The sequence below is a fragment of the Oncorhynchus nerka genome, linkage group LG20, assembly GCF_034236695.1.
Source record: "Oncorhynchus nerka isolate Pitt River linkage group LG20, Oner_Uvic_2.0, whole genome shotgun sequence".
Classification (NCBI taxonomy): Eukaryota; Metazoa; Chordata; class Actinopteri; order Salmoniformes; family Salmonidae; genus Oncorhynchus; species Oncorhynchus nerka.
In genome coordinates, this window is record NC_088415.1 from 42,362,651 (window position 1) to 42,385,970 (window position 23,320).

A 23,320-nucleotide genomic window follows, 5' to 3' on the forward strand; every position below is an offset into this window, starting at 1 on the left:
GTAGAACGTCAAGGGCATAGTCATCATAGAGGGTAGTTATAGGGAGTTGAATTCAAGGTCAAATGTAGAAACAAGCGAGGCAAATGAAGCAAATTACCCATGTACTAATATCCACTGATGCATACACACGGTACTATACGCACATACACGTTGTACACACACACACACACACACACACACACACACACGTAGGTTCTGTTTTCCTATCTTGTCTAATGCAATGTGTCGCCTTGTCGTAGAGTTATGTTATCAGAGCTGAACAGAATACTATCTACATGGTAAATCAGGATATCAGGAGAGTAGATCAGCTGATCAGACGGTACAGACGCTGTAAAGGTCATTAGAATGACATTCGCGTTTTCACCGCTAAAACAACTGAAATGTCAACATTGGAAACGTATAAGCCAACAGAGACGAATGTTACTCGGTACTATTAAAAGGGTTCTGACACGCAACGCGTGAGATAGACAAGAAAACCATGGTGAACCAAACAGTTGAGATTTACAATCGACAGCAAAATGATAGCGTCTGGTTATCTGTCGCTGCTAACCTCATCTGCAAAGGTGGTGGATAGATTTTGTGGGCCAATAAATGTGAGGAAAACCGCCAAGGAAAACCACCTTGTAGGCACAAATGGCATCCTATTCCCTATGAATGTAGGGAATGGTTTGTCATTTGGGATGCACTCTTTCAGTCTGTGTCCATACTGATCTCACAGAACCACAGAACTTCACACATACACAGCAGTATGCAGGCTATTATGAGCATATCACACTACATATTGGTAATAAATAATTGTCTGATATCTCCCTTGTTTTAGTGTGATATACTAGTGATGCAGTGACGTATGGGGATATGATTTTGGGTGATATATCGTATCGTTTTGACAACATCGTAATATTATTTTTGTGCTCGTTGGCTGTACCGGCACCAAACCGCCAGTATTTTTCCTTGATAGCTTGTTTTCAGACACATTTCAGTTGAATGCATTCAGTTGTACAACTAACTAGGTATCCCCCTTTCCGCCTTCGTTTTAAATAGAGAGACAATTTGTTTTCAGCACTTTTAAAAACGTGTTTTCTCATGTCTCCTCTCTTGTCCCTCTGCATAAGACATATGTTGAGCAATATGTTTGAAACATCGAAACGCAATAAAATCACAGAATCGAATTGCAATACATATAGAATCGTAAGAATCGCAATACATGTAGACTCGTAAGAATCGCAACATATAGAATCATAAGAATCACAATACATATAGAATCATAAGAATCACAATACATATAGAATCGTAAGAATCACAATACATATAGAATCATAAGAATCACAATACATATAGAATCATAAGAATCACAATACATATAGAATCGTAAGAATCACAATACATATAGAATCATAAGAATCACAATACATATAGAATCACAATCACATATAGAATCATAAGAATCACAATACATATAGAATCATAAGAATCACAATACATATAGAATCATAAGAATCACAATACATATAGAATCGTAAAATCGCAATCATGTAGACTCGTAAGAATCATATAGAATCATAAGAATCACATATATAGAATCATAAGAATCACAATACATATAGAATCATAAGAATCAGAATCGTAAGAATCACAATACATATAGAATCATAAGAATCACAATACATATAGAATCGTAAGAATCACAATACATATAGAATCATAAGAATCACAATACATATAGAATCATAAGAATCACAATACATATAGAATCACAATACATATAGAATCATAAGAATCACAATACATATAGAATCATAAGAATCACAATACATATAGAATCGTAAGAATCACAATACATATAGAATCGTAAAAATCGCAACATATAAAATCAAAAGAATCACAATACACATATAGAATCGTAAGAATCACAATACATATAGAATTGTAAGAATCGCAACATATAGAATTGTAAGAATCACAATACAAATATAATTGCAAGAATCGCAACATATGCAATTGTAAGAATCACAATACATATAGAATTGTAAGAATCACAGTGCATATAGAATTGTAAGAATCACAATACATACAGAGTTATAAGAATCGCAACTTATAGAATCGTAAGAATCACAATATATATAGAATTGTAAGAATCACAATATATATAGAATTGTAAGAATCACAGTACATATAGAATTGTAAGAATCGAAATACATATAGAATTGTAAGAATCACAATACACATATAGAATTGTAAGAATCACAGTACATATAGAATTGTAAGAATCACAATACACATATAGAATTGTAAGAATCTCAATACATATAGAATTGTAAGAATCACAATACACATATAGAATTGTAAGAATCACAGTACATATAGAATTGTAAGAATCACAATACACATATAGAATTGTAAGAATCTCAATACATATAGAAGTGTAAGAATCACAATACATATAGAATTGTAAGAATCTCAATACAAATATAATTGTAAGAATCACAATACATATACAATTATAAGAATCACAATACAAATATAATTGTAAGAATCACAATACAAATATAATTGTAAGAATCACAATACAAATATATTTGTAAGAATCACAATACATATAGAATTGTAAGAATCTCAATACAAATATAATTGTAAGAATCACAATACATATAGAATTGTAAGAATCACAATACAAATATAATTGTAAGAATCACAATACATATAGAATTGTAAGAATCTCAATACAAATATAATTGTAAGAATCACAATACATATACAATTATAAGAATCACAATACAAATATATTTGTAAGAATCACAATACATATAGAATTGTAAGAATCACAATACGTATAGAATTACAAGAATCACAATACATATAGAATTGTAAGAATCGCAACATATGCAATTGTAAGAATCACAATACACATATAGAATTGTAAGAATCACAGTACATATAGAATTGTAAGAATCACAATACACATATAGAATTGTAAGAATCACAATACACATATAGAATTGTAAGAATCACAGTACATATAGAATTGTAAGAATCACAATACACATATAGAATTGTAAGAATCACAATACACATATAGAATTGTAAGAATCACAGTACATATAGAATTGTAAGAATCACAATACACATATAGAATTGTAAGAATCACAATACACATATAGAATTGTAAGAATCACAGTACATATAGAATTGTAAGAATCACAATACACATATAGAATTGTAAGAATCACAATACACATATAGAATTGTAAGAATCACAATACAAATATAATTGTAAGAATCACAATACAAATATAATTGTAAGAATCACAATACATATACAATTATAAGAATCACAATACAAATATATTTGTAAGAATCGCAATACATATAGAATTGTAAGAATCTCAATACAAATATAATCGTAAGAATCACAATACATATAGAATCGTGAGAATCACAATACATATACAATTGTAAGAATCACAATAAATATAGAATTGTAAGAATCACAATATATATAGAATCGTAATAATCACAATAAATATAGAATTGTAAGAATCACAATACACATAGAATTGTAAGAATCACAATACATATAGAATTGTAAGAATCACAATACATATAGAATCGTAAGAATCACAATACATATAGAATCATGAGAATCGCAACACATTTTGTATCGACACCTAAGCATTGTGATAATATCGTATCGTGAGGTCACTGGCAATTCCCAGCCTTTTGCTATACATTTCATAATGTCATGGCAACAATGAAAGGAACCCACAACTATACAGGTAACGAATTAACCAATAAAGGCCAGAGGGGGTGTGGTATATGGTCAACATACCACAGCTAAGGGTTTTTCTTATGCATGACGCAATGCCTGGATACAGCCCTTAATCGTGGTATATTGGCCATATGCCACAATCCCCTGAGGTGCCTTATTGCTATTATATACTGGTTACATGTTTTGTCATACCTGTGGTATTTGGTCTGACATACCACGGTTGTCAGACAATCAGAATTCAGGGCTCAAACCACCCAGTTTATAATATAAAACAGTATAATGGAGCATAATAGAATTGAATTGAATAGAACAGAATAGAATTCAAACCAGTACTAGGAAATAGAATAGCAACTTAATGGGATCTCTACAATTCAAACTTGCCACATTCTATCATTCTCTATATGAGAATGAAAACGAATGGTGACATCATCAAACAGACCGTTCCACGTACAGATCAGAACAATTAGTCTGGAGTGAGTCAGCTGTAGTTAGAGGGTTAATGATGCTATTAACACATCTCCTGTCTCATCCTCATTAAGCTGGGCCTCTAGTGAACCGCACGCGCACACACACACACACACACACACACACACACACACACACACACACACACACACTAGCGAGGCAGGGCAGAGCGCTTAAATGAGGCAGAAGTCAGGTACTCTGTCTGTCTGTCTTTCTCTCTGTGTCTCTCTGTCACTATTCTCTAAGCAATATGAACTCACACACCTCAGATGACATAACTCCCTATAATCATTACTGTCTCCTTGGAAAACATGCCTGGCGGGGAACAGAGGAGAGGGGAAGTGGAGAAGAGAAGAGGAGCAGAGGAGAGGAGAAAGGGGAGCAGAGAAGAGGAGCAGATCAGAGGAGAGGGGGAGCGGAGATGGAGAGGCAGAGCAGAGGAGAGGGGAGTAGAGAAGAGAAGAGGAACAGAGCAGAGGAGAGGGGGAGCGGAGAAGGGAAGAGGAACAGAGCAGAGGAGAGGGGGAGCGGAGAAGAGAAGAGGAACAGAGCAGAGGAGAGGGGGAGCAGGCAGAGGAGAGGGGGAAGAGGAACAGAGCAGAGGAGAGGGGAGCGGAGAAGAGAAGAGGAACAGAGCAGAGGAGAGGGGGAGCGGAGAAGAGAAGAGGAACAGAGCAGAGGAGAGGGGGAGCGGAGAAGAGAAGAGGAGCAGAGCAGAGGGGAGAGGGGAGCGGAGAAGGAGAGGCGGAGCAGAGGGGAGAAGAGGAGCGTTAGCTGCCTCTGAATCAGCCCCGGCATGTGTTAAACAATGTGGCCTCTCCTGAGCCGGAGCACATAGCAACACACACACACACACACAGCGCAGCTCAAAGACCGACACGCATATAGTACAAAACCACACACACACAGCGTCTCAAACAACACAAGTGACAACACATACACACACACCCACACACACACACACATAAAACCCAATCTATGTAGCATGGGGACTTACAATGTTGCGGTAGCAGAGCTCTTGTACCCTGTAGCGGTAGTGAGTGCTAGTAGGAGCTGACTAGCAGCAGAGAGCCTGGAAGGAAGGCTTCTCTCTCCCCTCACCCACATGTGGACTATGAGACTTGAATACTAAACAAGATCATGATGCATAGCCTATAATAGATACAAATGCATTACAGTGCGTGTTGGCGTACCTAGCGACAAACTATACCGCCGTAGCCTTATTCATACACAATTAGGATTTGCGCACGGAATTGTTCGTGGTAGGAACAGCAAATGTGATCATTTTAGGAACCCCACAGACGCCAAAGGAGAATGTCGAAATTCACATGTGACGATGTATAGACCCAACAACCTTCACACGTAACCTTCACATGATTATTGGTGCCCCGGCGAGTTGCAGTATGCGTAGCTGCATCTCTGTCATGGGCTGTTCTCTGAAACATCTCTCCCTCCTCAACCTCTCCTCGCAGGACAGACAGGGAAGGAAAGGAGAGGGGAGCCGGTGAAGCATGGTCACGTCATGTGACCAAACAGATCTTCACGATATGCTGCCGACACAATCACTTTGACCTCTCCTGTCCGTCTGCCTACTCTAACACGTCGAACAGATGACTTCTACAACCCCAATCGATACTGGAGGAGGCTCCATACATTTGGACTGGTGCTCAGTAGCACCACGACAGACAGCTTAGGCGTATTTAAGACTTTGAATGCATGAGACCATGACGAAAGGGATCACGTTTTGATGGATGACGGTACTGTACAACAGGAACATTTGACCTCCCCAAAAAGAACGAGCTGCGGAGGGAAATAAACAACAAAAACTCACCCAAAATCATCCTATGACTTCTCCTTCTCACCGCTCCTCTCGTTTAACAGTGCTCCCTCGTTTCCCCCCGTCTCTCTTTTTTCTCCAAGGGGACAATGGCTCCAAATTCTTTTTCTTTTTTCCCCTCTCTCTCTGTCTCTCTCTCTCTCTCTCTCTCTCTCTCTCTCTCACTCTCTTTCTCTCTCTCTCTCTCTCTCTCACTCTCTCTCTCTCTCTCTCTCTCTCTCTTTGTCTCACTTTCTCTCTCTCTGGAAAGAGGCAAGCAAGTTAGAGAAGCAGTAGAATTACATGTGATTGGAGACTGCTACTGCTATCGCTCCTACTGCTGCCCATGCTGTCTGTCCTCACCAGGTGACTAGCAGTATGTGGAGGAGGAGAAAAGGAGGAAGGGGGGGGGGGGGATAACGCTGGTGCAGTTGTGCTCTCTGTCTGTCTCAGGTAAGCCTGGGGACAGTCGGAGAGAAGAAGGGGGTTGGTGGACGTCAGAAAGAAGAGGGAGGGGGAGCTAACTACCCAAAGTCTAACTATCCAATCACAGAATGAGAAGGGAGCTCCTGTGGCTAGATCTTCATCTCTCAGAGAAGTCAGAAAAGGCACTGGTCGTACAACCTAAAGGCACCTGACTTGCGTGCTCTGATTGGCGGCAGCCTCGGCAAATGGGAGTGTCGGCAGCCACTTGTCATCATGCAGAGTGTAAGTCATGATTGAGAAAGTGCTGGACTAATAATGTATGTGTGTCACTCTCTCGTCACCCCTCTGTCCAGAGTATTTGTCGGCGTGCATCTGCTGCGTTCTCTCTCGGCGTTTATTGCCCCTCCCCCTCATCCCTTTGCTCTTTGACTCCATGTGACTGTGGACTTATAGGATCAACTTTTTTTCCTCTCTCTTCCTCTCCTTCTCTCTGTCCTCCTCTCACTTTCTGACCTGTCTAGACAAGGTTACGCATTCCGCCACCCTTTCTATTGCCCTTAAAGGACAGGATTTGGACAGGGGGAATGAGAGAGAGGAGGATGGGAAAAAAGGAGACGGAATAGAAAGCGACAGAGCGGAGGAAGCAGGAGAAGGAGGGGGAGATGAAACTAAATGCAAACTGACAGAGGGATGAAGAGATGTGGATTGACACGAGAGGTGATGAGGGGACCGTGAGGAATGAGACAGTGAAACAGAAGAAGAAGAGAGAGAGAGAGAGAGATGGTGGCATAGAAAGGGAGTTGAATTAAGCTGCAGTCCATAGCAATGCAGTAGCTAACTGGAGATATTAAAAACACACTGCTTGTGAACGAAAACAAGCAGCCAACTAAATAATGTATCTTGCTATGTCTATACTGAACTCATCCCTTACTCAACAACTCCCCCGAAAAGACTCATCAAGGGCTAGGAGTGTAAGAGAAAGAAAGAGATAGAGGTGGGGAGAGAGAGAGAGAGAGAGAGAGAGAGAGAGAGAGAGAGAGAGAGAAAGGGGAGAGAGAGAGACGGAGAAAGGGAGGTGAGAGAGAGAGAGAGAGAGAGAGAGAGAGAGAGAGAGAGAGAGAGAGAGGGGAGAGAGAGAGACGGAGAAAGGGAGGTGAGAGAGAGAGAGAGAGAGAGAGAGAGAGAGACATTTTCAGAAGCACAGAGCCATGATGCCATTGAGAAGTGGACAGGCGGTTAAAAAGAAGGGCTTAATAAGACAGTGGGAAAATGTATCCCCTTGGGTTCCAAGCACAACAGTGCAGACACGTGGCCTAGGGCTAGCTAGAGAAACAAGCCTGTCTTTTATAGTGCCGTGTTGCCTTCTCTCGTCCTCCTTTCCATCTCTCTCTCTCTCTCTCCCTTTGTCTCAGGCTCTCTATTCCTCTCTCTCAAGTCCCTCTACCTACCTCTCCCCATCTGTCTTTTTTTAATGCCTTCTCTTGTTCTGCTCTCTCCCTCGCTCTTTCTCCCTCTCACCCCCTCTCTCCCTGTCTCAGACTCGCTCTCCGTCCCTCTCTCACCTTGTGTCAGTCTCTCTCTTCCTCTCCTTCCCTCCTCCCTCTCGCTCTTCTCATGTCCTCTTCTCCCTCCCTCTTTTTCTTCTTATCCCAGGCTCTCTATTCCTCTTTTTCTCCCTCTCCCCCCCCTCTCTCTCGCTCTCTCTCTCCCCCTCTCCCTCGCTCTCTCTCTCCCTCTCTCAGGCTGGGGCAATGTGTGTGTGAGTCAGAGAGTCAGAGAGTGGTGCAGTGAATACTAAAGAGTCTGCCTGACACCTCTAATACCTCACTGCTGCACTACACAGGAGAAACACTCCACGCACCAAACACACACACAAACACACACACACACACACACACACACACACACACATACACACTGCTTAGTATGTAAACACACACAAATATTAGGAGCCACAAACACACATAAAGACGTAGCATCTTAATTTGAGCCAGTTCGCTACAGCAGGAAAATAGTCCTGCAGCAACAGGAAATGTGAATTATTATGTGGATTACAATTCATGTACATTTTTGTAGAGGAAAATCAAGTCTGATTTCAAAGTGGAAATGACCAAGCCTTTTTAAATGTCAAATACACTACAAATTTTAAAAGTTCTCCTGTGACAGGGTGATCAAATGAAGCTCCTACATCTGTATGATACATACAAACATAATGCAACTCCAGTCAAACACACTACAGAAATGACCTCCATGCTGCTGTGGGAAAGTAAAGTGTAGGAAAATCCATTTTCCACAACAGTTTAAGTTCCGGCCTAGGGACCCATAGATTGGAAATGTAGTTTTGATCCCAACTTTGCAATGGGAGGACATATTTATTTACCGAGGCAAGTCAGTTAAGAACAACTTCTTATTTTCAATGATGGCCTACGAACAGTGGGTTAACTGCATGTTCAGGGGGTTGAATGACAGATTTGTACCTTGTCAGCTCGGGGATTTGAACTTGCTACCAGTCAGTTGCTAGTCCAACGCTCTAACCACTAGGTTACCCTGCCGCCCCGATATTGAGTCTCTAGGTCCGATCTTACTGTGTGTGAGACCTGGGCAGTCAATCTGGCTCAATAACTGTTATTGTCATGATGTCTCTGTATGTGCCTGTCCCTCCCTGCAGTTCTCAGGACAGTGGTAGCCCTGTCCCTCTGTCTGCGTCCCAAATGGCACCCTATTCGCTATGTAGTGCACTACTTTTGACCAACGCGCTATGGGCCCTGGTTAAAAAGAAGTGCACCATAAAGGGAATAGGGTATCGAATGGGACGCAGTCTGTGTCAGCAGAGGAGGGGGATACAGTTTCCTCATTAGTACTGTTGCTATCAATAATTCAACTCAGGTCTTGTTGGGCTCAATGGTCCGAACGCTAATGTGCTGTCGGGGCCCCACAGTGTGTGTGTGTGTGTGTGTGTGTGTGTGTGTGTGTGTGTGTGTGTGTGTGTGTGTGTGTGTGTGTGTGTGTGTGTGTGTGTGTGTGTGTGTGTGTGTGTGTGTGTGTGTGTGTGTGTGTGTGTGTGTGTGTGTTAGAGCAGGCCTTAATGGATGTCATGATGAGGGGGTGAAATAGGAGCGTAGGGATCCTCTGTCACCTCACCCATGGGTGCGGGTTAGAGGTGGAGGGGAGGGGAGGGCGGTGTGGTGATGGGTATGGTCCACTGAAGCCTCTGCCCTTCTGCCCGAAGTGTGCACTTGTTCACTTCCACTCCGTTCACTGCTTTAAAGGTCCAATGCATCCGTTTATATCTCAATAACAAATCATTTCTGAGTAACAATTAAGTACCTTCCTGTGGTTGTTTTCAATTAAAATAGTCCAAAAAAAAGAAAAAACATATATTCTTAGCAAAAAGCTATTTCTCAAGCAAGAATTTTGCTAGGGCAGTCTGGGAGTGGTCTGAGTGAGGGACCTAATTGGAGGAGCCTAATGGGAGGGACATGTACCCTGATAACTAGATGTTATTGGCAGAGAAGAGGGCAAACTCTCTTTGTTATTGGTCTATTAACTTAAATCGCCTGATGATGTCACCAGGCAGTCCGAAAACCCCACCCTTCCAACCAAGCTGAAATTTCTGGCAGTCTATTCAAACAACTCTTACAGTAAAAAGGGCATTATTATAATTTTCACAAATTCACAGTATTATTCCAACCTCTTAATGTGGAAAAATACATCAAACACAAACAAATCACCTTTTTGACTGCACTGCCCCTTTAAAAAGAAAGGAGTGGTGTAATAAATATGGGGTGAACAGATAATACTGCCCTCCACAGCTCTCCACTGTAGCTAATACTGCCCTCCACAGCTCTCCACTGTAGCTAATACTGCCCTCCACAGCTCTCCACTGTAGCTAATACTGCCCTCCACAGCTCTCCACTGTAGCTAATACTGCCCTTCACAGCTCTCCACTGTAGCTAATACTGCCCTCCACAGCTCTCCACTGTAGCTAATACTGCCCTCCACAGCTCTCCACTGTAGCTAATACTGCCCTCCACAGCTCTCCACTGTAGCTAATACTGCCCTCCACAGCTCTCCACCGTAGCTAATACTGCCCTCCACAGCTCTCCACTGTAGCTAATACTGCCCTTCACAGCTCTCCACTGTAGCTAATACTGCCCTCCACAGCTCTCCACTGTAGCTAATACTGCCCTCCACAGCTCTCCACTGTAGCTAATACTGCCATTCACAGCTCTCCACTGTAGCTAATACTGCCCTCCACAGCTCTCCACTGTAGCTAATACTGCCATTCACAGCTCTCCACTGTAGCTAATACTGCCCTCCACAGCTCTCCACTGTAGCTAATACTGCCATTCACAGCTCTCCACTGTAGCTAATACTGCCCTCCACAGCTCTCCACTGTAGCTAATACTGCCATTCACAGCTCTCCACTGTAGCTAATACTGCCCTCCACAGCTCTCCACTGTAGCTAATACTGCCATTCACAGCTCTCCACTGTAGCTAATACTGCCCTCCACAGCTCTCCACTGTAGCTAATACTGCCCTTCACAGCTCTCCACTGTAGCTAATACTGCCCTCCACAGCTCTCCACTGTAGCTAATCCACTGCCCTGCCCTCCACAGCTCTCCACTGTAGCTAATACTGCCCTTCACAGCTCTCCACTGTAGCTAATACTGCCCTCCACAGCTCTCCACTGTAGCCCTGCCCTCCACAGCTCTCCACTGTAGCTAATACTGCCCTCCACAGCTCTCCACTGTAGCTAATACTGCCCTCCACAGCTCTCCACTGTAGCTAATACTGCCCTCCACAGCTCTCCACTGTAGCTAATACTGCCATTCACAGCTCTCCACTGTAGCTAATACTGCCCTCCACAGCTCTCCACTGTAGCTAATACTGCCATTCACAGCTCTCCACTGTAGCTAATACTGCCCTCCACAGCTCTCCACTGTAGCTAATACTGCCATTCACAGCTCTCCACTGTAGCTAATACTGCCCTCCACAGCTCTCCACTGTAGCTAATACTGCCATTCACAGCTCTCCACTGTAGCTAATACTGCCCTCCACAGCTCTCCACTGTAGCTAATACTGCCCTTCACAGCTCTCCACTGTAGCTAATACTGCCATTCACAGCTCTCCACTGTAGCTAATACTGCCATTCACAGCTCTCCACTGTAGCTAATACTGCCCTCCACAGCTCTCCACTGTAGCTAATACTGCCCTTCACAGCTCTCCACTGTAGCTAATACTGCCATTCACAGCTCTCCACTGTAGCTAATACTGCCATTCACAGCTCTCCACTGTAGCTAATACTGCCCTCCACAGCTCTCCACTGTAGCTAATACTGCCCTCCACAGCTCTCCACTGTAGCTAATAATGCCATTCACAGCTCTCCACTGTAGCTAATACTGCCCTCCACAGCTCTCCACTGTAGCTAATACTGCCATTCACAGCTCTCCACTGTAGCTAATACTGCCCTCCACAGCTCTCCACTGTAGCTAATAGTGCCCTTCACAGCTCTCCACTGTAGCTAATACTGCCCTCCACAGCTCTCCACTGTAGCTAATACTGCCCTTCACAGCTCTCCACTGTAGCTAATACTGCCCTCCACAGCTCTCCATTGTAGCTAATACTGCCCTCCACAGCTCTCCACTGTAGCTAATACTGCCCCTCACAGCTCTCCACTGTAGCTAATACTGCCCTCCACAGCTCTCCACTGTAGCTAATACTGCCCTCCACAGCACTCCACTGTAGCTAATACTGCCCTCCACAGCACTCCACTGTAGCTAATACTGCCCTTCACAGCTCTCTACTGTAGCTAATACTGCCCTCCACAGCACTCCACTGTAGCTAATACTGCCCTTCACAGCACTCCACTGTAGCTAATACTGCCCTCCACAGCTCTCCACTGTAGCTAATACTGCCCTCCACAGCTCTCCACTGTAGCTAATACTGCCCTCCACAGCTCTCCACTGTAGCTAATACTGCCCTCCACAGCTCTCCACTGTAGCTAATACTGCCCTCCACAGCTCTCCACTGTAGATAAACCTGCCCTCCACAGCTCTCCACTGTAGCTAATACTGCCCTTCACAGCACTCCACTGTAGCTAATACTGCCCTCCACAGCTCTCCACTGTAGCTAATACTGCCCTCCACAGCTCTCCAAATGTAGCTAATAGTGCCCTTCACAGCACTTCACTGTAGCTAATACTGCCCTCCACAGCTCTCCACTGTAGCTAATACTGCCCTTCACAGCACTTCACTGTAGCTAATACTGCCCCTCACAGCTCTCCACTGTAGCTAATACTGCCCTCCACAGCTCTCCACTGTAGCTAATACTGCCCTCCACAGCTCTCCACTGTAGCTTTTGGGGGTTAAATTAGTGCTACAGAGCTGTGTCCAAAAGTAGTATTATTATTTCAAATACTGGAACCAATGGAATAGTCCCAAAAGTGCAAACCCTGCCCATCCGGCAGTCTAGGCAGGCTCAATCAGATGCTCACACAGACTATTTGAAAGAAAATCCATCCTATTTGGATCCAGGTCCTGTTGTGTGATTGTCAGAAATGGACAGCTCAGTAATCTGAGGCTAATGCCCTGAGAGCGAGAACGTAACATCTCTGTCACCAGCTGGAGGGATGGACACTCATCTTTCCACATGAGGGTTAGAGTTAGCCACCTGCAGAGTGTCCCAGTGTCACCCAGCCACCCTGTGAGACGTCATCACATCACAGGAGAGGACCTATGGATGTCAGTGTCACAAACATGGCTTGGCAGACCTGACCCCCCCCCCCCCCCCCCAGGCAGACAGAGAGACGGACCTAGCAACTGCGAGCTAAAGTAGCCCCTGACTGTGATGAGGCTCTACTGCTCCCTAGTTGTAGGACCCTGTCAATACAGTTTCAGCTATTTTTAACAGAACACACAGGCATGTTCAGTAGGCAAAGGTTGCGGAAACATTGCAGATAGAAATGCCATGAATAGAGCTGGTATGATCCCGTATTCTACATTTAAATTGCACAACATTGTGCCCTTCTGAACGTAGCCCAGGCACCAGAGAAGGTGCCACATCACACCACTCTCGCAGTTTAGACAGGGGCCGGACTGAAAAGGATCACATGTAAACTAAGACATTTTCCCAGAACTTCCTTCTGATGCCCACTCATAGGACCGGACAGGAGAGGACAGGCGTAAATAAGGGGAAACGGAAGTTATTAAGGATGGTGGTGGAGGTTAGGGAAGCAGGTAGCCTAGTGGTTAAGAGCGTTGGGCCAGTAACCACTGGTTTGAATCCCCAAACCCGACTAAGTAAAAAATCTGTTGATTTACCCTTGAGGAAGGCACTTAACCCTAATTGCTCCTGTGAGTCAGCTAAATGACTCAAATGTAAGTCATTGTACCAGACCTTAAATCCGAGAAAGCTCTCATCAGCCCAAAACAGTTCAATGGATTCCCCCCCCCCCCCCCCCAAAAAAAAAAAAACTCCCCAGCTGATGCAAATACTACAGGGAAAAAATGTGTTATCTGAAAATGCCGAGACCAGAGATTGGGACTTTCCTCCATGTTGTAGGAACCACTCAAGGCAGAAGAAAAAAAAACTAGGTTTGAGTGTGGAGAGTCACGTTTCATAATGACTAGTTCATAATGGCTGAAAAGTCTCCTCCTGATTCAGAGTTTCGATAAATACGCACAGGGTTCCACGCAAATCATTGGTTGATGTAAATAGGGGGCTTCGGCAAAAATGTCAGAATACGTCCTTGGTGAAATAATGTGTCATACTGTAGATTCAATAAACCTCAAAAGACAGTTTGACCTCTAAGATATTCACCCCCTAGGTGCCACAACACTAGCTCTTGTCCAGGGCGTTGTGTTAACCACTGTTGCTAGTGCAACTAGCTAGTACACACAAGCTAGGAACCACAGTAGCGTAAGGTTGTCACGGTTTTGTGTTTTTTCGATTTATATTTGAAATTCCGTTTAGTTTCAATACCTGATTTGCTACTTTTTTATTTAGTTTTAGTTTTTTTATATGATTTAATTTCAGTTTTATTGTTAATGACAGAAAGCATGCGTGGGAGGCTAGGAGCTATTTGTGTTGTATAGTGTTTGTGTTTTTTTGTGATGTCACTTCTTGCCACTGAGGGCAGTAATACATAAGGTGATGATGGGTCAGGTCATAGGTTAGCTAATGTTTAAATTCTTTTCAAGTCAATCTCAATGTGACTTGGATTTAAAAGGAATAGCGCCGAGACTGGTGCAAGGAAACTTTCTCTGGCCTATGTTTACACCAATCCAATGTTTTTTTTTCCTTTTCATTTTTGACCATTTGTATCCAATCCAATGCTTTTTAACTTTAGGTAGTATATGTAAGAAGATTCAAGTTAGCTAGTGATAGTCGTCAATAGTCGTCAACACTGACAAGATACTGCACTAATTGCTAAGAATGGGAATAAATGTCCGCAAAGGTGGAAGGCAGGCGGGGAGGAGGGGGATCAGGCGGGGACATTGTAGAGAATGAGAGGGCAGATACGGGTGTGAACAACAGGCACAACTCTGATATAAAACAGTTATTCTCAAAGTTGCCTGTATGCCACATGCGTCCACTTCAATCAGTACATCCGTAACAACCTAAACATTACTAAACTTATATTCAATCAAATAAGCCTCACCTAGCTAATGAGCAATTCACTTTTATTTTGACCACACGCTTTCATTGACCTCCATACCAAAAATCTGCACTTCCTCTGCTTCTTGCTTTGGACAGATTTAGGGTCGGAGTCAAGCCTCTCGCTTCTGCGCTTCCTCACTGTAGCGATTTCCAAGAGAAAAAAAATCTGGCTACATTTACCAACCAGCTTCAGACGCTTGAAAAACCCATATAAAATCCCATTTGATTTTTGCACAAAGTTTAGAAATAAAACTGAACACAATTCATGATGGTTTTTATTTTATTTTAGTTAGTTTTGGAATCATAGATAATAGTTTGTGAAGTTTTTGTTTTTCAAATGGGTTTGTTATAATTTATTTATATTAGCTAACTAAATAGTTTTTTAAATATTTAGTTTCAGTTTTAGTTTCAGTTTTCGTTTACTAAAATTATCTTGCTGTACTGTACAAAAAAACGGACTGAGAAACCCAGCTACAGCTACTGGACAATCAGATTCTCTATACCAGTGCTTCTTAAACCTCTTCTTGGAGACCCCCAGACGTTTCACAATTTTGTTGTAGCCCTGAACTATCGCACCTGATTCACCTAATCAAGGGCTTGATGATTAGTTGACAAGTTGCATCAGGTGTGCTAGCTCTGGAATAGATCAAGTACATAGAATGGTAGGGGCTCCAAAAGGAGAGGTTAAAGAACCACTGCTCTATATGCCAACATAAGTCATTTCACAATGCCTTTTCCTGGTTTGTAGAGGTTTGCATACCGGAGATTACATCAATGATTTATTTTGGATTGGTGGCTAGGATGGTGGCTGTTAGCATGATGGAAAGGACCTTTGTAGAGTTTCCATTGAAACAGACAGAACCTGGGAGTCTGAAAGGATAAGCATATCAGTTTGGATTTCAGAGAGGTGATACCACTAAATATAGACTATTGATCAGGTAGGAATACAGTGCATTTGGAAAGTTTTCTGACCCCTTGACGTTTCCACATTTTGTTACGTTACAGCCTTATTCTGAAATGTATTAAATTCTTTCGACCTCATGGTTTAGTTTTTCCACTGTCAACTGTGGAACCTTATATAGACAGGTGTGTGCCTTTCCATATCATGTCCAATCAATTGAATGTATCACAGGTGTGGACTCCAATCAAGTTGTAGAAACATCTCAAGGGATGATCAATGAATACAGGATGCACCTGAGCTCAATTTCGAGTCTCATAGCAAAGGGTCAGAATTTTTTTCAATTTTCATTTTCAAAAATGTCCAAAACCTGTTTTCGCTTTGTCATTGTGGGGTATTGTGTGGGGCCAGCCCTATGTACGAACATAGCAACCACTAAAATAGAAAATGTACTTCTCTGAATGGTATTAATGAATCGATTATTAACAACAGCTGAGGTGGTGTTCTAGATGCGAGAGTGTGTGTGTGTGTGTGTGTGTGTGTGTGTGTGTGTGTGTGTGTGTGTGTGTGTGTGTGTGTGTGTGTGTGTGTGTGTGTGTGTGAACTATGATGTCAGTGGATACACCCTGGTCCGTAGAGGCTGAGAATGTTGATGTTGACCGTTATTCTCTCACACATCCCTGTTGTTTTCACACTACACCTTGAAGACAGAATGTCTCTCTCTCTCTCTGCCTCATCTCACTGTCTCGCACGCACACGCACACACACACACACACACACACACACACACACACACACACACACACGTCCCATCTAGCCTCAACCACCATATTCCTACATGAACTACCCAACCCAAAATAGCCTTAACAGTTTGTCTGAATACTGCCAGATGCCTGAAACAAAAACACACATACCTCAGAGGAAGAGACAATTGCTTCTAAATTGCCATTGTGACATGTTGTGTACATTTTAAAATAAATGTAATTTTCTGGAATATCTTTTTAAGTAGTTCCATAGTTCCTCAAGGAGTAACATTTCACTGCGGTCGCGTGGGTCGTACTGGTGTATGGATGTGAAAATCCTTCTAATCTGCCGTTGGCGCCCATTTAAATTAGCCCCAAGGTTGCCTTGTTAAATCTTGTTCATTCTCAAACTAAACACCATGACTGCATTTTCATAAGCTGGGAATGTTGTTTGAAATGTCAGATACAACATACTTTGGTGATATCGTAATGAACCTACTGCATACCACTTAAAATATACATTTTCATGTGCAGTGTGCTGTAACTCTCATTAAGACGGAATGGTAGAATAGTTAGCATATCTAGCCATCGCTAGCATTCACTAGTTGAATTTGAAGTAACTTTAGAGTGTAATGGAGTTGACTGGTGACTATAGCATGAACATACAGTACCAGTCAAAAGTTTGTACACACCCACTCATTCAAGGGTTTTTCTTCATTTTTACTATTTTCCACAATGTAGAACAATAGTGAAGACATCAAAACGATGAAATAACACATAACACATGGAATCATGTAGTAACCAAAAAAAATTATACAAATCCAAACAAATGTTATATTTGAGATTCTTCAAAGTAGCCATTCTTTGCCTTGATGACAGCTTTGCACACTCTTGGCATTCTCTCAACCAGCTTCATGAGGAATGTTTTCCCAACAGTCTTGAAGGAGTTCAGACATCTGCTGAGCACTTGTTGGCTGCTTTTCCTTCACTCTGTGGTCCAACTCATCCCAAACCAGCTCAATTGGGTTGAGGTCGGGTGATTGTGAAGGCCAGGTCATATGATGCAGCACTCCATCACTCTCATTCTTTGTCAAGTAGCCCTTACACAGCCTGGAGGTGTGTTGGGTCATTGTCCTGTTGAAAAACAAATGACAGTCCCACTAAGCGCAAACCAGATGGGATAGCGTATAGCTGCAGAATGCTGTGGTAGCAATGCTGGTTAAGTGTGCCTTGAATTCTAAATAAATCACTGACAGTGTCACCAGCAAAGCACCCCCACACCATCACACCTCCTCCGCCATGCTTCACGGTGGGAACAACACATGCGGAGATCATCCGTTCACCTACTCTGCATCTCACAAAGACTAGGTGGTTGGAACCAAAAATGTGGACTCATCAGAACAAAGAACAGATCTCCACCAGTCTAATGTCCATTGCTTGTGTTTCTTGACCCAAGCAAATCTCTTATTCTTATTGGTGTCCTTTAGTAGTGGTTTCTTTGCAGCAGTTTGACAATGAAGGCCTGATTCATGCAGTCTCCTCTGAACAGATGATGTTGAGATGTGTCTGTTACTTGAACTCTGTGAAGCATTTATTTGGGCTGCAATTTTTGAGGCTGGTAACTCTAATGAACTTATCCTCTGCGGCAGAGGTAACTCTGGGTCTTCCTCTCCTGTGGCGGTGTCATGAGAGCCAGTTTCATCATAGCGCTTGATAGTTTTTGCAACTGCACTTGAAGAAACCTTCAAAGTTCTTGAATTGACAAACTTATTGACAAATTTCCTGTCTTAAAGTAATGATGGACTGTCATTTCTCTTTGCTTATTTGAGCTGTTCTTGCCATAATATGGACTTGGTATTTTACCAAGTAGGGTTGTCTTCTGCATACCACCCCTAACTAATTGGCTCAAATGCATTAAAAAGGAAAGACATTCCACTTTTAACAAGGCACACCTATTAATTGAAATGCATTCCAGATGACCACCTCATGAAGCTGGTTGAGAGAATGCCAAAAGTGTGCAACGCTGTCATCAAGGCAAAGGGTGGCTACTTTAAAGAATCTAAAATCAAAATATATTTTGATTTGTTGAACACTTTTTTGCTTGGTACATGATTCCATGTGTTATTTCATAGTTTGATGTCTTCACTATTATTCTACAATGTAGAAAATAGTAAAAAATAAAACTTGAATGAGTAGGTGTGTCCAAACGTTTGACTTGTACTGTATATCATTCCCGACATTTAGACGGGAGCCATAATCCAGTCATAATTTTCAAAAAAATTAAACTATGTGTAGCGTTTAGGGCCTGATTTCATGCTTGGCCAAACTGCTTTCATTGGGGAAAGATTGCTACGGTACGCCGCTTCCCTGATTTCCGTTGAAAACTTCACTTCGCAATGTGGAGCTATAGAACTCTTTGGATTCTATTTCAGAACCTGGTGGGGACATTCTGGGGGTCAGATGAGCAAGGCCAGGCGGCCAACAGGAGGAGGTCTTCCTCGGGGTCATTGGTGAGACAGGGCTCTGCAGTGACATGTTGTCACCAACTCTGTCACATGGTTGACATCACAGGCCACATGTTTTTAGATACACTAGTGAAAGTCTACACACCCGTGCACACTTAACATTTTGCTGCATTCAAATTCAATCTAAAAAGAAAGAAAAATTATACAACATTTTCTAAACATGTCTTCACTTTGTCATAATGGGGTATTGTGTGTAGATGGGGGGGTATTTGATACAAATTTGAAATCAGGCTGTAACAAAACAAAATGTGGAATAAGTCAACAGAACACACATGCATACACACGCATACACACTAAAATCAGCCCAGTCTAAATCTCTGGTGTTACATAAGGCAGAGGTGGAGTGGTTAACAGGTGTAGCAGTCGCTACTGTTGTCAGCTGTCCATGAACGGCATATGTGTATATTAGGTTGACAGATCCAGACTCTGAAAGGAAACACCATGTACGTATGATATTTGGTCCATGAAAACATCTCTGAAGATTACCCACTGGTTCAATAGGTGTTTGGAATGATCAAGGAACTTCTTCCAGTGAAATGAGGAAGTCAACACAAAACAGCCATCTAATATGACACCGTTGTCACTTAGAACTGACATTAAAGTTCGTCACAAAGTCAGACGGCTTCACATAATCCTACTATTACACTGCACTGTATTTAGGTTCTAAATAAGGGGTTATATTTACAACTTATTGTATCCAGACCATTTTGCTCTAAAGATATCTCTTCTGTGCAGTGTTCCACCCGGCAACAACTACTCAAGACCACCATAACAATTCAGGAGGCTATTGTCGCGCCACAGCTAGAGCCAGACAGATAAAGCAACAAAAAAAAGCCTTACCTGAAGACCACATTGCCAGCCCTCTCTCTCTCTCTCTCTCTCTCTCTCTCTCTCTCTTCCTCACTCCTTTTCTCTTTCTCTGAGTCCTCCCCTCTGTTCTTGGTTAGCAACACCAACCCTCAGTTCAGTCCCAGTCCAACCGCACAGCACCTCCACCGGAACTATTTCCTGTGTGAAATCCCTCCTGGCTTGAAACTTTTCAGGGGTTTAAGACATAATACATCGCTGGTCAGTGGAAGGCCAGCATGACAAAAAGAGGATGCGAGGAGAAAAAAAGATCCAGACATTTCAAAGATTCTGGCCAATTCCGAGAGTCAGAGCAGAAACGTATGCAAGCGCATACCTCACGCTACAGACGTTAGCAATGTGGGACATGTGGAAAAGAGACCACAAACACATCTTGTCTTTCACACCCACCTTCTTTTCCTCCCTCCCTCCCACCGTTTCACTCTCTCTCCCTCCCTCCTTCTCGCTTTCGCCCCGGTGAGAAAACAAAACAAATGCAGGGTATTCCAGCAGCTAATCCCACCAGAGCCTTAATATGTGAGGACAACTGTGTCGAGAGGGGGAGAGAGAGAAGAGAGAGAGAAGGAGAGAGAGAAGAGATAGAGAGGGGGAGAGAGAGAAGAGAGAGAGGGGGAGAGAGAGAAGAGAGAGAGAAGGAGAGAGAGAAGAGAGAGGGGGAGAGAGAGAAGAGAGAGAGAGGGGGAGAGAGAGAAGAGAGAGAGAAGGAGAGAGAGAGAAGAGATAGAGAGGGCGGGTGAGAGGGGGTGGAAGGCTGGGAGGGGGGGGAGGGAGGGAGGGAGGGAGGGAGGGAGGGAGGGAGGAGAGTCAAGTGTCAGTAAAGAAAAGAGAGGAATCGTGCGGGCACGAGTTTAAATGTCTCCATGTCAGTCTATCGAAAGCAGAAGAGCTGTCGTACAGTATGTTACTGGAGTCTATGAGTAATCTGGGGGTCGACGGAGTGGCCGACAAGTCATCCAGAAGGGGCAACCATTAGGAAAGGACTAGGATAGCCTGATCCCAGATCTGTTTGTGCTGTCTTGTCAACTACTACGTTTGTCACAGTCATTAAAGTTGACAAGACAGCACAAACAGGTCTGGAATCAGCCTAGGGCCATGGCCAGGGAACAAAGCTGAGAATAAAGCTCTGATGCTCTGTAATAAAAAAGGACCAGTGTCTTGTACTGTACAGTAGGAAAAGTCCTGTCACATACAAGTTGGCACTGGCAGACAGACAGCTAATATGGACCATCTAAACCAGAAAGCTCAATGCCTGAAATTGGCATCAAATACAATCCAAACCAATGTTATTGAAGGTTGATAAAGCACCCCAACAAAAACAACAAGAAGAACTGTGTGGTACATACAGTATCAGCAATCCTACTATACATTCACACAGCCATGAACAAATGTGTCACCATTCACGTCCAATCATACACTCCTCCAAAATAGCCCTCCATAACCCTCCTGTGACTGCTTACTCAGTGATTCACAGAGGCATACACCTCCCCATCAGCTGCATCGCACATTATCCTGATTTAAGTGGTGCATATTCACACCAGTCCTCTATCCAAGGACTCGGGCCGTCTCCCTACAGCAGAAGGACAGAGGGGGAAACCATTTGAAGCAGTAAGCACATTTCACGAGCCAAGGGTAAGGGGATAGGGTTACTGTAGGGGTACAGGGCGACGACTGTCCCCTACCTCTCAGTAATAAACAGGTTTGTAAAGTTCACACCACAAACAGTTAAAGCTGAGTGCCATTTCTCAGACATCTAACCCTAACCCTATATCGTTACGTTTTATGTGTATTGACTAGGAGGCCGAGGCAACCGATATTTTATGACATTTCTCTTGAGCTCTTGTTTTGAATGTTGATTCTGACTTACGTATATTTTGAACACTGAAATAGTCGTTTCTGAAAAGTCAGGTTTCGCTACTGTGATCATGTGGAAGTCATGAATAGGATTTGAATCTGTTCGTCACCAACCATCCAACGCCGTCTGGTTATGTGTGTTTCAGGGTTGGGATCAATTCTGTTAAAAATACCATTTTAACCATGAATTGGAATTGAATTTGAAATGGCCACACCTCACATGAAGCAGAATTTGAATTTAATTTGAATTCAACTGAGACGTAAAACATGAAAGTCTCATTCATTTGACAAATATTTTATCTAAAGGATATGCCACTTATTAATGCAAAGAATATACATACCATTTCAAATATTAGTTTGATTAGAACTCAAAGATGTCAAAGAGCATTTTTGTTGTGGTCATGATGTTAGATTGTTCCCTTCCATTCTGCAGTGTTTGATGATTTGATCTAATGCATTCTAGGAATTATTTCATTTTTAAACGATTATACATTATTGAATTATTATGAATGATTATACAAATAAAAAAACATGATCTTAGAATATTTCCAGACCACTGTAATTATGTAAATAGTTGAAGGATAATACATTTTTCAAATGAAATGTTTCAACCTTGGGAAATGGACACATGATGTCAAAAAAAAAGTCTATGGTGATGTGTAGAATAAATAAGCCATTTCAATTTCATTTAATGAAATTTGACTTCCTTTCATTCAAATTAAATTCAAATGATGCTTGCTGTGGGGTGTGGCCAATTCAAATTATGCTTGCTGTGGGGTGTGGCCAATTCAAATTATGCTTGCTGTGGGGTGTGGCCAATTCAAATTATGCTTGCTGTGAGGTGTAGCCAATTCAAATGATGCTTGCTGTGGGGTGTGGCCAATTCAAATACAAGAATATAATTGGAATTAAAGTGCAATTCGGAAAACTGAATTCAGAATTTACCCTGGTGTGTGTCTATAGGGCAGTAAACATTAAGAACACCTTCCCCCCACACACACACAATCCATGTCTCAATTGTCTCAAGGCTTAAAATCCTTCTTTAACCTGTCTCTTCTCCTCCACTTAATCTACACTGACTGAAGTGGATTTAATAAATTAATAAGGGATCATATCTTTCACCTGGATTCACCTGGTCAGTCTATGTCATGGAAAGAGCAGTTGTCCTTAATGTTTTGTACACTCGGATTAGTAACCGGAAGGTTGCAAGTTCAAATCCCCGAGCAGACAAGGTACAAATCTGTCGTTTTGCCCCTGAACAGGCAGTTAACCCACTGTTCCTAGGCCGTCATTGAAAATAAG

General features: G+C 42.5%; 1 protein-coding gene across 1 annotated transcript in view; it reads right to left on the reverse strand.

Moving 5' to 3' along the window:
- znf385a (zinc finger protein 385A) overlaps positions 1–20,586 on the reverse strand; it is a 125,006-nt gene extending 104,420 nt beyond the window's left edge. Inside the window, 1 exon segment of the mRNA XM_065005514.1 lies at positions 20,141–20,586. Coding sequence (XP_064861586.1) covers positions 20,141–20,153 — 13 coding nt within the window. The 5' untranslated portion in view covers positions 20,154–20,586.
- Between the last annotated feature and the right edge of the window lie 2,734 nt (positions 20,587–23,320).